General features: G+C 38.8%; 1 protein-coding gene across 1 annotated transcript; it reads right to left on the reverse strand.

Annotated features, from left to right (window-relative positions):
- Positions 1-1,153: 1,153 nt before the first annotated feature.
- LOC139717370 (nucleolar protein 9-like) lies at positions 1,154-17,582 on the reverse strand. The gene is given in 12 exon segments (XM_071628874.1): positions 1,154-1,339; positions 6,090-6,187; positions 7,020-7,290; positions 9,086-9,310; positions 10,059-10,189; positions 11,257-11,371; positions 12,202-12,394; positions 13,623-13,782; positions 14,441-14,545; positions 15,519-15,636; positions 16,627-16,928; positions 17,441-17,582. Coding segments are annotated over 12 exon segments (2,046 nt in total).
- Positions 17,583-17,709: the final 127 nt, after the last annotated feature.

Raw genomic sequence — 17,709 nt, forward strand, 5'->3', positions numbered from 1 at the left:
AATTTGAAGTGACTTGACCAAAGCACCTACAATAAATTGATAAATTCTTTTACTGTGCTGATGTCATATATTATAAAGTGTCCTCAAACACACAGCATAAAACACACATTCAAACCACAACCAAACGTGCCACAAACACACACACACACATTCATTTCTAGGTACTCTGTATAGTATTTTCAGTGGAGTGTTTCTGTAATTTATATGAGATACTCGAGAGTTTGGCAAATATGATCCTGAAATTTCTTAGGATCAGTTCACAGAGGCTAGAGGGGGGAAAAAAGGACTATATCAAGGAAAGACAAAAGTTTGCAATTTAAATAGATTTACGAAGAACTCTGTATGCATATCATTCACTCATCACACGATGCATAATTCTGTCTCCTCTTTCTCATCCACCCCCCCAAAAAAAAAAACACCCCACAACAACAACAAAACACAACAGTCAAAAGCAACAATAAAAAAAATTACAAATTACAAATGTAGAATTCAAGGTTTATTCAAAATATTCACATTTCCTTTGTGACTTTGCAATATTCACCAACTTAACCAACAGAGTGCAAAAGCACTTGTTTGTGAGAAAAAAACAAAACCACTACAGTGCTTTGCAGTCTTGCTTTATTATCACACAATTACAAGATTGTACATGTTCTTCAAAAAGATCATCAACTCAGATTATGATTCTTGGATGAAAGGAATAGCTGGCAGATTTGTTATCCATAAAGAGTAAAATTGATGTGATATAAATCAACCAGGGGAATGCACAAATGATGTCATGATAAAATGTTTCATGGAGGCTCATTGCTACTTACCTGGCAATCAAAATTGTTCCACTATGTCTACCCTGCCTGGTTTCAGGCACATTCTTCAAATATGTTAATTTTGGAACAAAGAGGTAATCTGCACCAACAGCAACGTGTACAGCACTTGTAAAGCAAGGGGTTCTTTCATCGCAATGCACCAACATCATGGTGTCAATCTTGTGTATTTGAGTCGCAGTAATAATCTTCAGTGTTGTATCTCGATGAGTCCAAACTGTGGCACACTGGCAAAAATAGAGAAATTTGTGCAAGCAAGCTTGTATAGACACAGTTCTTGTCCAAAGGCACAAGGGATCTAATGTCCAATCCACAGGTTATATATCTTGTGCCTGCTAGTCTGAACAAGTTTGTTTCTTCTCTTTCTTTTTCTTTTTCCTTTTCTTCTTCCCGTCCTCTGTGGCTGGTCGATCTGGAGATGATGCAGCTGCCAGAGATTTGACGGACGTCTTTCCACCTGGCTGTGACAGGCTGCTGAAAATGGCAGATATCTCATCGTTCTCTACATCCACCTCCTTGTCCTGATGGTGAAGTGCAAATCAAAAGAGAACAACTCAACAACATCTGTAGTGAATTACCATGAAGTACTGTGAAAGCTATCGTGCACCTTACGATAGCCTTAGTATCAGATCTCAAAAACAACATATCTGAAACTGTCTGTGACATCCTCATTCACGAAAAAGACTGCACGCGAAAATGAAAGCTTTTAGAGTAGCGCTATATGTAACTTTTGTGAATGATTGTAACACTGCCCCAAAAGATTGTACTTGTTGTTCTTTACAACAGAATAGGACAATCCTTTGATTTCACACACCTACCAGTAACACAAACACAGCAAGACATTAATCCCAGGCAATATTCTTCAACCTGATTTAACAGATGGGGCTCACATGATAGAACAATTCACACATGACGATAGAGCTACAAAAAGGTTGCAGGGTTAGAGTTGCCTATACCATAGCCTTTTGTCAAGGCCCTCTCGCTGTATAATGGCTAATAAGGGTGAACGAAGCGAGGCCAGCCAAACGTGACAGTGCGAGGGCCTTTTGAGATCTGCTTCACTCATTATTATTCATGAAACATGAATCCTAATGAATAGTCATATTAACCGGTTCCGGTCGACCAATGGAATGGCGCACTCCCCGCACTGTCCATGTTGGCATTGTCCAGCCTGTTCACATGTATCACTGACCACCAGTGGAGGTCTGTGGCCAGCATTCAAAGTATGCAAATTGAGTTCGGGCAAACTGACACACAGATTGGTTGATTTTTGCTCCCAAATTCGGGAAGCAAAAGTCGGTTATTCAAAGGGCTAACATACGGATGCGAATCAGATCTCTAAAGGCCCTCCCGCTTTCCAACCCTAATGAGCTTGCTTCGTTCACCTCCATTCACTCATTACCATACAGCGAGAGGGCCTTGGCAAAAGGCTACCTATAACTATACACAATGTGTGGAACATGCATTGCAATTTACTATTATGCAAATATTGCACATGTCAGTTTCACTTTTATGCTTGAGTGAATATTTTCTTCCAGCCAGCGCAATGGCAATTGAAGGCGCAGAATGAATAGGTTACATATGTGTTATACTGTAAACTTATTTATCATCTTACAGGTATGGAGCAGTGGCGGATCCAGAGGGGGGCGCGACCGGCGCACGCCCCCCCCCCCCTTATTTTTTGTCAAAAACAAAAGAAATAAAAAGAAAAAAATGAAATGAAACCCGAAGTGGCACCAGAAATATTAGTTGCGCCCCCCCCCCCCCCCTTTACAGAATTCCTGGATCCGCCCCTGTGGAGGCAAATAGCCTCCATACCAGAATATTACACATGTCCACACGTTTCCAGTACACCTTTATGTGTACATATATGTACAGCCATAAGCCAAGAGAGGGCGCTTTAATACTATGACACATTATAGGGCTCACACCCGTAAATACAATGGAATGTCCGAGACCTCCTTCACAAATTCGTACCAAAGATACCAAAATAAATGAAGAAAAAAATAATTAAAAATCAGTGATGTAGTTTGGCAAGAAACTGAATAGCTGTAGATATTGAGTATGAATTCCTCTACAAATTGCATTTTGGTTAGAAGATGAAAGCTTTTCTGGTGGAATTTGAGGGGACTATATTTCATTGGGTACGTGTACGGAAAATGGGTGATTTTTTGAGTGACAAGAACTCGTAGTCTGGCTTTTCGGACCCCTGGACAGAATTTGAACTGAATTATCCACCCTGAGAATTTGATTGATGAAAGGTTACATCTAACTTATCCAGGTTAGTGAAGCTGAAACACTTCATTTCTCCCAGCTATTTTACAGAATTTTTTGAAATTTGATTTTTAACACACATCCCTATGGGGAAATATTTATGGTGTGAGCCCTATAGAGGATGCATGCAATGCACACAAGTCTATGGGAAGTATTCATCCCATACAAACTCTGCTGGTTTATGTTGATCTATTGTGTCAGATCTCTTCCTCCCTCCCCCCTTCCCCTTCCTACCCCCCCCCCCCCCCCCCCCAACTCTGTTTGGCTATAATTTGTTTTCTTATTATGTTGTTGTGGTATAGATAGATCTTTATACATAGCAGTCATCAGTATCACACAACTTTGAATGACTGTGTTATTTTAATGTATTTCTTTGTTTGGCTACCACTGAAACAGGTCAAAATTCATAAAGTTAGTCTGTTTGACAAAACAAAGTCTTTTCAAGTATTTTGTAGGCAATAATGTGATGATGACACCCCCCATAATCAAAGATTACTGCCTGCATCTAGGTATTCATCTTATGAAGAACTGATCAACACTACATTTTTATTTTTTTAAAAAAACCTCAAAGGGTGTGAGTTTCAAAAGTGTCCCTTTGAGAAGCTTTATAACCCTTGAATGTGTAATTTCCCATATGATGTAGGTGCAAATATCATCAAAAACACATTTATGATGTTTAAAAGTCAAATGAGAAATATGACCTTCACTATAGAGGATGCATGCAATGCACACAAGTCTATGGGAAGTATTCATCCCATACAAACTCTGCTGGTTTATGTTGATCTATTGTGTCAGATCTCTTCCTCCCTCCCCCTTCCCCCTTCCTACCCCCCCCCCCCCCCCCCAACTCTGTTTGGCTATAATTTGTTTTCTTATTATGTTGTTGTGGTATAGATAGATCTTTGTACATAGCAGTCATCAGTATCACACAACTTTGAATGACTGTGTTATTTTAATGTATTTCTTTGTTTGGCTACCACTGAAACAGGTCAAAATTCATAAAGTTAGTCTGTTTGACAAAACAAAGTCTTTTCAAGTATTTTGTAGGCAATAATGTGATGATGACACCCCCATAATCAAAGATTACTGCCTGCATCTCGGTATTCATCTTATGAAGAACTGATCAACACTACATTTTTATTTTTTTTAAAAAACCTCAAAGGGTGTGAGTTTCAAACGTGTCCCTTTGAGAAGCTTTATAACCCTTGAATGTGTAATTTCCCATATGATGTAGGTGCAAATATCATCAAAAACACATTTATGATGTTTAAAAGTCAAATGAGAAATATGACCTTCACTATAGAGGATGCATGCAATGCACACAAGTCTATGGGAAGTATTCATCCCATACAAACTCTGCTGGTTTATGTTGATCTATTGTGTCAGATCTCTTCCTCCCTCCCCCCCTTCCCCTTCCTACCCCCCCCCCCCCCCACCTCTCTCCTCTACCCCCCCCCCCCCCCAACTCTGTTTGGCTATAATTTGTTTTCTTATTATGTTGTTGTCCATTACTGCGTGCATTACATTGGTTGCCTGTAAAGCAGAGAATCATATTTAAAACTCTGCTAATTGTATATAGAGCTATTCATGGTACAGCACCAGTGTACATACAGGAACTTGTAGAGTTAAAAACATCATTTCAAACATTTTATCATCTTCAAAGTTCACGGGATCAAACATTATTGAAATATCCATCGGGGAAATCAAAAGTTACTCTTGGTGACAGGGCATTTTTGTACGCTGCACACCAAAATTATGGAATAATCTCCCTTTGTTTGTAAGACAAGCAGTTACAATTAATGAGTTTAAGACCAGGTTAAAAAGTCATCTCTTGAAGTAGTGTATTTTCTGTTTGAATTTCTTGTATGCATGTCATTTTGTAATGCGCAGTAGAGTATATCATTATAGTAGCTGCGCAATATAAATGTCCTTTTATTATTATTATTATTGTGGTATAGATAGATCTTTGTACATAGCAGTCATCAGTATCACACAACTTTGAATGACTGTGTTATTTTAATGTATTTCTTTGTTTGGCTACCACTGAAACAGGTCAAAATTCATAAAGTTAGTCTGTTTGACAAAACAAAGTCTTTTCAAGTATTTTGTAGGCAATAATGTGATGATGACACCCCCATAATCAAAGATTACTGCCTGCATCTAGGTATTCATCTTATGAAGAACTGATCAACACTACATTTTTATTTTTTTAAAAAAACCTCAAAGGGTGTGAGTTTCAAAAGTGTCCCTTTGAGAAGCTTTATAACCCTTGAATGTGTAATTTCCCATATGATGTAGGTGCAAATATCATCAAAAAAAACATTTATGATGTTTAAAAGTCAAATGAGAAATATGACCTTCACTATAGGGCTCACACCCGTAAATACAATGGAATGTCCGAGACCCCTTCACAAATTCGTACCAAAGATACCAAAATAAATGAAGAAAAAAATTAATTAAAAATCAGTGATGTAGTTTGGCAAGAAACTGAATAGCTGTAGATATTGAGTATGAATTCCTCTACAAATTGCATTTTGGTTAGAAGATGATGCTTTTCTGGTGGAATTTGAGGGGACTATATTTCATTGGGTACGTGTACGGAAAATGGGTGATTTTTTGAGTGACAAGAACTCGTAGTCTGGCTTTTCGGACCCCTGGACAGAATTTGAACTGAATTATCCACCCTGAGAATTTGATTGATGAAAGGTTACATCTAACTTATCCAGGTTAGTGAAGCTGAAACACTTCATTTCTCCAGCTATTTTACAGAATTTTTTGAAATTTGATTTTTAACACACATCCCTATGGGGAAATATTTATGGGTGTGAGCCCTATAGAACTATGGGGCAGTTTGGGTACATTGTGGCTGAAGGCAATTGTTGAATTTATGCCCTCAATTTCAACCAATCAGAATTAAGGATTCGACAAAAGGTACACAATGCTGCTTATGACATCATTATAATCTAAGCCATTAGCAAGCTCTTCAATTCTCCTCACCTCATCTATTTCATTGACCTCTGACCCCATCAGCTGGGCCACCTCCCTTGAGAATGCCTCCTCCACTGCCTCTCCTTGCTCTGTGATTCGTTCCTTCTCTGAGTGCATGGAAATAGGAAAGAACATAATGTGTTATTCAACCTGATGAAGACTAGTCCCCCGAGTATACTCACACAGGTGTCTATGGGAAACGATCGTTATAGCAAAATCAGCCCGTCGTCAACGGGTTAAAACTTCACACGAGACAATCGCAAGCAACAGCAAGTAAAACCATAAAAGCTAAAATAGCATTCAACTACACATAAGAAACAAGAATAATTCCCCTGACATCAGAGAGTTACAAGTACTACTTTAATAAATACAAGTCTGTACGTGTGTGCATGGGTGTAAGTGTGTGTGTATGGTGTGTATGTGTGGGGGAGGGAGGGGGTGATGTGTTATAGCTTATTTAAAACATACATGCATATGTTTTCCACTGACACATTCTTTTACTTGTTCTTTGTATGCTCCTCTAATTTTTTTTTCCTTTCCTCCTTTCTTTCGTTATACCAAATAAGGATAGAGTTTTAATCAGAGGCTAATCCTTAGCATAATTTTTGCATGGTGATAGCTTTTACCACTGACAATATCAGTGGCAGCTATTATATTTGCTCTCTGTTGCAAAGTGACAAAGAAAGAAAAGAACAAAATGCACAAGCAAACAACTATTGTCAAGGCTGAACACTTTGCATCATGGAAAATACCACAAATTTCATGTACTGTTAAACTAGCCCAAAGAGAACGCACACATCAATATTTTGCGGAGATGCCGAAATATATACAGAAACAGTCTCCACCAGAATATAAAAAGCAAGTGATTTTGACTGAAATTGGTCCAGCACAAGAAATCAATTATGCAAGGGCTACCACTTTTACAGTATCTGGACCTACTCGCTTGGCCGCCTCCAGTGATGTCCGCAAAGAGCTTCCTCTTCTGGGCATGCCTGAGCTGGGCGTTCTTCCAGTCCTGCTTGCGGGTCTTCAGGTGACCGATGGACAGGTTGCGGTGGACGAATCGTCCGAAGGGGTGCGAGAGCAGGTGGTCCTCCCGCTCAGCCAGTGTCTCGCCGATGACGAACTTGCTCTTGATGGACGCCGCCTTGAAGATGCCCTCGATGGTGCGCGAGCCGTGCTTGTTGCACGCTATTTGAAAACAGCTGCCCTGTAAATCACAGTTTTGGGTGTGTGTTTTTTTTTTTCAGAAATATGATCAACAAGGAAAAGTAGAAATTACGCGGTGCGTAATATATGTCCCCGCCGGAAGTAGCATTTAGTAGCAAAATGTACAATATAGGTAAAAAGATCAAGGTCAAAGGTCAAAGAAGTCGAAGGTCAAAATTCTATGTAGAAGTTTTAAAGCCCTCACCTAGTGCCATCACATAAAGCAAACAGAATCGAAATCGGGTTAGAAATGGCGAAGGAGTAGCATTTTGTAGCCAATGTACAATATAGGTAAAAAATCAAGGTCAAAGGTCAAAGAAGTAAAAGGTCAAAATTCTGTGTAGAAGTTTTGAAGCCATCACCTAGTGCCATCACATAAAGCAAACGGAATCGAAATCGGGTTAGAAATGGCGAAGGAGTAGCATTTGGTAGCAAAATGTACAATACAGGTCAAAAATCAAGGTCAGACGTCAAAGAAGTCAAAGGTCAAAATTCTGTGTAGAAGTTTTGAAGCCCTCACCTAGTGCCATCACTTAAAGCAAACGGAATTGAAATCGGGTTACAAATGGCGAAGGAGTAGCATTTTGTAGCAAAATGTACAATATAGGTCAAAAATCAAGGTCAAAGGTCAAAGAAGTCAAAGGTCAAAATTCTGTGTAGAAGTTTTGAAGCCCTCACCTAGTGCCATCACATAAAGCAAACGGAATCGAAATCGGGTTAGAAATGGCGAAGGAGTAGCATTTTGTAGGCAATGTACAATATAGGTCAAAAATCAAGGTCAAAGGTCATAGAAGTCAAAGGTCAAAATTCTGTGTAGAAGTTTTGAAGCCCTCACCTAGTGCCATCATATAAAGCAAACGGAATCAAAATCGGGTTAGAAATGGCAAAGGAGTAGCATTTTGAAGCAAAATGTACAATATAGGTCAAAGGTCAAGGTCAAAGGTCACAACTGAAATTCTGTATAGAAGTTTCAAAGCTCCCATGTAGTGCTATCATATAAAGCAAACAGAATCAAAATCGGGTGAGAAATGGCGAAGGAGTAGCATTTTGAACATTTTGATCACACACGGACACACGGACGGACAGACGGACACACGGACACACGGACACACGGACACACGGACACACACACGTACGAAGCCCGTTTCATAGTCCCCTGCTCGAACTCGTTCGGCGAGGACAATAAAGTTAGAACATTGACGTCAAAATGAATAATGCTTCAAAATCATACAATTATTGGAAAGCGCAACATTCCAACAAACACTTGCAAGCATTCATGAATGCACAAATGATCTATAAAATCAGTTGCTTTTTTTTTTTCCACAGAATTTTCCCCAAGTTGATATGACATTTTCAGAATACCTGCTTTCAGCATATTCTTAAATGTAGGTATCCAAATGTTGCCAAATACTACTTTTTTTTTCCATAATGATTTGGTTACATCATCTGTTTTTGCATGATACATCAAATTGTGTGACATATTTTGACAATTGTAGCACAAATTCCAATCAAAAGCAACAACAAACTAAGAAGCAAGGCTACATGGTACACTCTCGGGGTATGATCACCTAGTCTAAATGAGAGAAAAGACAAAGGAATTGAACAACATCTATTCTCGCAATTATTTGATGAATCTGCATGACTGCACCTACATCTCCACACTGCTCCCTGGCTTGGATATGGAAAAATGAAAACTTCTTCGATTTTTTTTAAATCCCCACTTTTTTCTTCTTCTTTTTTTATGATCAGGGAGTTACACCACCTTCAGCACAATATTTATCAACAACAATACCAACCTTTAGTTTCTCCACAAACTGGTCCTTCTTCTTTTCCCCGATGATGTTGCTCGTCATGAAAGCCTCCAGCAGGTAGCTGCCGGGGGCCTGGGTTGCTATGGAGACCAGGTTGTCCTGGGCCATGGAGAGAAAGCTGTTGAGGATGGTGCCATTCTTGGTGAACTTGAGCATCTCTTGCAGGAGCAGGGACCCCTGGAGCTGGATGGAGGGCGGCTTGGGTGACTCCTGAAGCAGACATTGCAGGGAGTGAGCAGATCAATGTAATGAGACTGCATAGGAATGTCTGTGTCTTTTCTAGGAGTGACAAAATTATTGATGTCTCATGAAGATGCATTTTACATGTATGCCTGCCAATAAAACATTTTGACTGTTTGGTGATAGCAAGAATCGAGTCTTTCTACTTTGTCTGTGTACAGGACTATTGAATGATGTTTGCAAAATGAGATGGTATGTAAAGAGCTATGGAAACATAGCATTGACCTAAACACTCAAGAACTTCCACAAATAAACACACACAATAAATAACAAATAAACACACACAATAAACAACAAAAAGTGTATGAAAAAAAAATGTGCACAAGTGTTGACTTCCCTAAAAGCCTACTACACACTTTGAATAAAAAACATCTCGCAATATGGTATATTATTTGTTTATTTGTTTGTTTGTTTATATGTTTTTAACAAGCACTCAAAGTGCTATAAATATTGAACACAAAATGTTAAGAGAAGAAATTACAGGTTTTTGTACCCACAACAGCCAAACTAAGCATAGATCAGCAAAATTATGAAAGCCGATTTCCTTTCCCCCTTTTATTTCACTGCACTTTAACAAGCAACATCATCTTGAGTAAAAGCAAACAAGGTGAAAAAAAAAGAAGAAGAAAATACCAAGAAATATAACAATCATATGTAACAATGTCACAACTGTAGAGCACATGACATGCATGCATCATACGCCAAACTCTTCCAGTACCTGTTCTTGGTCCTTGTCCCCAAAGTATACCTCGTACGTAACCATTGATGCAAAGAGGGGAACGCAGGACTTCTGGCGGTCCTTGGGTTCACTGCAGTGGAATGCTTTCATGAGAGCCTGCAGGAATGGAACTGGGGGATGAAAATTGGATCCACAGCAGAAAAAAAATAATGTTACTTAAGCAACAACTCATACAAGAAGTATAGTAAAATCTGATATCAAATCAATCCAACACTAGCCAGCAATTGGGTTCAGAGATAATAGGTGATACCAGAACAGTAGTTATGTTCTCCCTAGGGCAGATCATTTTTGAAAATGTTAGCCTGTGGCAGAATAATATTATGAATTCACAGTAAAACAAATTGTTGACAAGGAAAGCAGCACACAGTGAAATGATAGCACTCAACTTGAATACCCAGTATGCACTGTATGCACGAGTAGTGCAGACACTCCAGCTACATGTACATACTATTGTGCCTAGCCAGCTATAACTAGCTGTGGGCTTGTTGGTGATGATACTAAAGTGGCTACAATGGTAAAAACGGCATGTTAAAGGCATGTATAACTCTGAAAGTACTTTGACTATAAAACTATGTAATATAACACATGGCTGGTGTTGTTCACATTTCTTTTCCTGGACACAAGATAATCTTTCTTAACCCTTTTTTGTGCCACAGACTTTGGACAATTGGTAAAAAGCTTTTGGGTTTTCTGTGCCAATCGGCACTCAAATCTCGCAAAGGGTTAATATTCAAAAGTACTGGCAGTTGTTTATCAGGGTTTCATATTTCTGTGTGAATTGTCATTACTGCAATACAACAAAATATGAGAATAAGATGTCAAATTGTGACTAAAATCACTGCCTGATCTTTACCTAAGATGACATGAAATATTTCATTTGAATTTCTTCTTGTAGTCGCTAGCTTCTCGAACAAATTATGTCACTCTTTTGGGGAAAAAAACAACAACTTTTGAATAATTATCAGGCTTTCAACTGATACAGCTGATGCTACAGTGAACCTGAATCACTCTGTTTGAGCTATGTTGTAATTCTAGTTTAAATTTGAGCACTTTGTATTTTTCAGGGGGCTACTTGTGTATTGGGACATATATTTCTGGTGACAATTTCAGTGACACTTCTGGTGAAAACACAGAGCATCATCTCTACAAAAGTGAAAAAGGCAAATTTGGCTCTCACCCTGCTTGGAGGTGTGGCATACACACCCAGCTGCCAATCGCTGTATGACACCCAGATGATTGACAGCCAGTACACTCTCCAACTCCTCGTTCAGTTCATCAAACACGTCCTCAAACTGTTAAAATATAAAACATTTGTGATAACAGAATAACCTCTCTGCTGAGTAACACTTAAATTTTGAATATCCTCATTTCATTGGCAGATGCATAGACATTCATTTACATGCTTTGAATGAAAGGTTATATTAACCTGTTGAAGATGAGTCCCACGTATACCTGTGTTTTGTGGCATAATCAGCCCATCATCAGTCTTCACACCAGACAAAAACTTCTCTGTTTGCTTTGTAGGTGAAACTTTGAAGTTTATTTTGTGACATTTTCACTGTGACTGTGCTGAAATCTGCAGCAAAAGTTAAAAGCGACGAATGGAAAACAGAATAACAGTAGCCTGCTTTCTGCCATGTTGTTGGACCAGGTTTATGTCTTTATAATAATTACTTTAGAGTAGATAAGAGTAGTTCTGACCACTGCTGTATTCACTTTGATCACCATTTGTTTGCACACAGTACGTGTAGTGTACATACATTTATGCATTCATGCTCGTAAAGATCATAAGAACCACTGGAATTTCAAGCTTAAAGATCAGAAAGACTGAAATAGTTTAGAGATAGTACAGAATGTAGGTGAATTCATATTACCATTCTTATAGTTATGCGTTATGTATTGAGGAAATTGATAGCATACATTGTTCTCTCAATTTTCTCTGGAAGATTATGACTAAAAATTGTGGTGGCCCCCAAAAATTCACAAATGAAGGTGTTGTGGAGTAATATTTTCATGTCAAAACTTGCAAATGAACAGCACCCCTGTGATACTTGCTCTTGGGGAGGCAGAACATATCCTGCACAAAAACAAGATATATGGCATGAAATAAAGATATACTAACTATGGGCAGCTTCTTGATTCTCTCAAGGATCCTCTGCAGCACAAAATTTGCGACTCCATGCAGGGCGACCTTGATCAGGCGACCTCTCAAACTCCGCTCCACCACTTTCAGCAAAAGGTTGTCGTTCGCGACCTTGACGACTACCTCCAGGATGTGGCTCCCTATTGGGTTCATCATCAGTGCTGGTAGGGTACTACAATGAAATGGTAAATGTTGTTGTTGTTGTTGTTGTTGTTGTTGTTGTTGTTGTTGTTGTTGTTGTTGTTGTTGTTGTTGTTGTTGTTGTTGTTGTTGTTGTTGTTGTTGTTGTTGTTGTTGTTGTTGTTGTTGTTGTTGTTGTTGTTGTTGTTGTTGTTGTTGTTGTTGTTGTTGTTGTTACATGCATATCCAAATTCAGACTAAGATTTGAAATGTAAACCTGGAAACATCTTACAAACAATTGGTAACATTTATGATAGTGGAACTATCATATGGCTTTGTGTTTCCTACATTGTTCATTTATGTCTTCTTTGAAATAGACAATTTGGGTTTTTTTGATAAAGAGTGATTGTTGTGTATAGGGATTATAGTTCTTGTAATCCCTGAAATAGAAATTGACTAGGTTACTTTCTTCTTTGGAAATGCCATGTAGATGTAAACTTGCATTGATTTCTTTTTAAATGGAATAATCAATGACTGATCGATGAATAATTGATTGTTGCAGTACATCAGTACATACTGATGAAAACATATTCTTCCAGTTCAACCTCACACAGACAGTCACAGTACATGTCTATCCTTTCAGGCATCACTGAGTGGCTGTTTCCATACAACACTCTTCAATTTTTTGTTCAGTGAATGAAAGCAAATATAATGTGCAAAAAGTATCAGTCAATATCTTTGGGATGACTTTTGCGATTCCAAGACACGACTGTAGATTAAAGATGCTTTGAAAGTGTGTGCATGCAATGATGTTTACTAATACTACAATTCCTGAGTACTAATCATCATCACTCTTGCACTTGGGATCAAATAAGAGTGAAAAATATGAATCCAACGCACGACTCGACTCCCATCCAGAGTGTATAGACCTGTATGCGATGTCTCCTCCCACTAATCACTGCCCCCCCCCCCCCCATTCCTCCCTTCAATCAATACCCAACACGCATTGGCACCGACCAACAATCAATACTAAGGTTTGGTGCAACTTCCTACTAGAAGATGGTGTGATGCATACTTTGTACTCTGTTGTACTCTTTATTGGATGTCGGATGGAAAATATACGAAACTGAACTGAACTGAACTGAACTGAACAGCAAACTACGTTGTATTAGGAGGAATAGGAGCACAACACTGCTTTCTCCACACTGTGGGTTAAGACACACCAGAGAGTAGATATGTTACAAACCTGTTCTTCTCTACAGCCAACTAAAGTTACAAACACTCACCTCTCTGTTTTCTCTTCTGCGTCTCCCTTGGTGAGGAGGCCGGCGTGTTTGAGAATCAACCTCGCAAGACGCTGACACTGCTCTGCATTCCTGTGATGGAGTGACAGCAAGAGCACCTCTAGGACTGGTCCTGCAGTCGGGCTGGTGAAGCACTCTGTCGCATATAAATGTAATTATAAAGCCAGAGAGAGATTTTTCACTGCATTATATTGAATGAATTCATATGAATTCTTTCTTTCTGCCACTCCTTCTTCTTCATCTCATTTCAGTAGAAATTTTAAACTGTCAAAGGCATCACAGCAAGTTTGTAATACTTGCTGCCTTTCATCTGCCAAAGTACCGATAGTTTTTTTTTTTTTTTTTTTTTTTTAATTAAAGGTCCTGTATACCTTTGGGAGCAGTGATTCTAACAATTTTCAAGATATTACATTTGATGCATATGAGTAGGTTTGTTGTATCAAAAAACATACTACCATATAAAATTTTTGCAATAAAACCTAAAATATAAGGAGATATCAGTGTTTTTCTCAAACTCCTGGAAACATTTTCATTATAACTATTGCTCACATTTGTGTATCTAATAATACTTAACATTGATTTTAAGGATTCAATTTTTTACAGTGGTTGTTTCTATCCCTAACTCACATTTTAGAACTATTTTAAAGCACTTGATGTTGGGTTTTTGTTTCATCTGCAAATGGTAAATTATGCCTTTAAGAAGATGGATGAAGCTTGTCATTGTATACTAATCACAAGTTGATGTAGAGAGAAAGTGTCCTTTGGGTTTTTATATGAAATTGTGTAGGACTCACCTTGCAAGTTATCTAAAGTTGAGATCGCTTGGGTCAGGCTGTCGAGAGCGCTAACAAAGTTTTCAGGAAGCGTTGCCACAACAACATCTGTCTCAGACACCAAATCTGTTGAAACAAGGCATAACATAATCAGTTAACATAATTCTTTCTGTGCCTGATCAGAATACAATGTACTTTACCCAACAAGAGCAATGATTTGACTTTCTCAAGATGGGCAACATGTTTACACTTACAACACACACAACATACAAAACAAAACAAAACAAAACAAAACAAAACAAAACAAAACAAAACAAAACAGTGGTACCTGACAGCTGTAAGTCATGATATGGAATAACGGCTTCTGAAACCAGAATAGGGCATTCATGCAAATACTGGAACACTCTATGCTACTATATCAGATGGCATCAGATGGGAACATGGTGATAATCATTTGTACAAAAAGCCCAAAGTTGAATTGGTAATGAGACAGGCTAGTGACACATAAGAATCAAAATGTAACAACATTTACCCTACCTAGTTACATCATTTATTCTATTACCTTGCCATGTCTTTAGAGAAGCTACATTCTTTCTATCAATGTCCCTTGAGCACTTGCCAGTATTATTTGACAATAACAAAAGCATTGCCTGGTACTCATGTGGTACACCTGGGTTGAGAAGGACACCCATGGGCCACTACATAAAAGAATTTGAAATAAAGTGCTCCCTGGTAAGCAGTATCATCATCTACACCACTAGCAGCATAATTTTATCTTTTTCTTTTTACTAGTGGCTGTCTTGCAAAAATGGTAAAAGTGGTGACATGACATTTGCTCCTGTGACAGTTTCTCAAGACTTACTTTCTCCAAGGACTTAAGGTTAGAGTTAAAGTTGCAATAGGATTTTAAGTTTAGTTTGATATGAACATCAGGATTAGAGTTAGGGTTATGTTTGTTGGTAACATCTATGTTTGGCTTAGAGTGCAGATATTTCATGGGAGCAATTGTCACAGGAGCAAATGTCATGGTACCAGTAAAAGCAGAGTACATGGTCAAACAAGTCACACCAAAGCATGATGACAATGGTTAAGAACGAACCTTTTTGCTGCTGCCCCCTTGACAGTTTACTCCTGGACACATTTTCAGCAACCCGAATACCAGCAAAGCAGGCAATAAGAGACCTCAGCACATGGCTGGCATACGTGTCCAGCATGATCTGAAAAACAAAGAGCAAAACCTGACAGATTAAACACAGAACAAAATGCAAGTATCCAAGAGTACTGTGATCAGATGTTCAGAAAACATATCCCTCAAATGGCTGCTGTCCACATTCCATGAATCTTTTCTTGCACTTAGTAACTATTTTTTTTTTTTGTCTGCAAGACTATGAGTACATTTCTTGGGGTCATCTATTCTGGTGATGGCTTAAAAAAGTGCAAAATCTCTTCAATTAGAAGAAAATGCTAGTAATAATCCATGTATGTGATGTATATTCACATGATCTCCTTCCCCCCACCCCCTGTCCCCCCCCCCCCCCCCCCCCCGCAAAAAGAAAAAGAAAAGGAAAAAAAAAATCACTAGTATACACTCCCAATAAACTGTATACAGCAAAAAGCTCAATTTTTCTGCCACTATTACACCATAATGGCAATTAAATGACAGTAGCACAAACATTTTGTCTCAGATCGGAAGAGTTTAAAAAACTATGATGACAAAAATAAAAGTAGCAATATAACAATAACAACATTAATAATATTAAATGTATTATACTTCAACCTTTCACTGGCATAAGACTATCCTGAATAACCTTTTGACAAACAACAAACAAACTATAAAAAGTACTAAATGTGTAATTACAAGTTACATTAGATCAGACCCGTTGTTGTAGGCAATTTTCTTATCCGAAAAGTAAATCTTCAAGTGTAGCCCTACTTTCTCTCCCTTCACCCATCCTCCCTTGTTGCTAGGTCTAAATATAGGGAAAGCCTGTGATAGTGAGCATGCCTACATGAGAATCCGGAGGTTCCAATTTTTCATTAATAATATATTTAGCTGGCCTCTTTTTCAGTACATCTACAACACGGTACCAGTGACTGCGAGGTGAAATCTACAGTCCCGGGAACCTCATTATAACAGATTTCCACATGTGTAAATTTTATCACATTTGAAGTTTCTCCCAAGATTGCAAACTCTTTGTTACTCTCACTTCCTCCAAGTGCTCTGTCATCTCTTCCCACATCTTGACGTAGATTTGCCCCAAATCTTCCCCAGTGCCCTCTTCTCCGACGTGCTTGAGTGCTTCTGTCATTGCAGACTGGAGGACGTGACTCGCGAACCTATCACTGGCCGAAGTGCCCAGGTCGGAGGCCATCCCTTGCAGGAAGCAGGTCAGCTGGTGCCTCGCGGAAAGAGGGAGCAGCATCTCCAGAATTCGACTGACAGTCTGGTTCTGAGACAACTTGATTTCATTGCTGTCCAGTTCTGCGTAAACATTCTTCAGGAACATGCCTGTATTGGATAAACAATATTTTTGCCAGAGCTACAGTACCATAGTACACTGTGCATGTGAACTATCAAAGACTTCCTTTTATCCCTGTCGAGATCTAGGCCCTACAGTCTATGTTTCTATAAATAAGATCTAACCGTTAGGTAAAATTCCTGGCAAATCCAGCATTCTAATTTCTATTTTTTTTTCCAATTTCTTTTTTTTTTTAAATCAGGCAGTTTGAACATTCTAACAAGATCCTGCATCCTGCATGATACATTTGCCCTCACATACATGCTAAACCTGGCACTACACTACAGGGAGTTTACATTTACTTATTCTTTTGCAACTGCCGCAAATTAAATAGACACACTGTCGCAAACAGAGTCTCAGAGATAAATTTAATTAATACTATACACTACTAGCCTAGTCTAACGTTAGATATGGTATTGCAGTATTGGTACAACGACCTCGCAACACACATGTGAGCGTATGGGACTAAACATCTCAACTAAATCTTGGAGGGCAAGAGTACCTTTTTCATCATCATCTTCGAATCCTTCCCGGATTTTCTCTGACACTCTTCGATAGTAGCCCATGGTGTGCTCATCTAGACGTCCTACACGGCCTGCACCACTGCGCTCATGTTGCTTACTGACTTTTGGTTTCTTTCCCATGTTTGTCGTCGGCACACGAGATCGTACGGAATGAAAAGCTATCGCAGAACATGCGGGCTCAACCGTACTACCCAGCTGTGCGGCATGGCATGGCTTTAACTTCCGGTTGGTTCTTGCGTAAGAGCTC

The sequence above is a fragment of the Diadema antillarum genome, unplaced genomic scaffold (genome assembly GCF_040938485.1).
Source record: "Diadema antillarum isolate AM-2024a unplaced genomic scaffold, OU_Dant_1.0 scf00000074, whole genome shotgun sequence".
NCBI classification, from domain to species: domain Eukaryota; kingdom Metazoa; phylum Echinodermata; class Echinoidea; order Diadematoida; family Diadematidae; genus Diadema; species Diadema antillarum.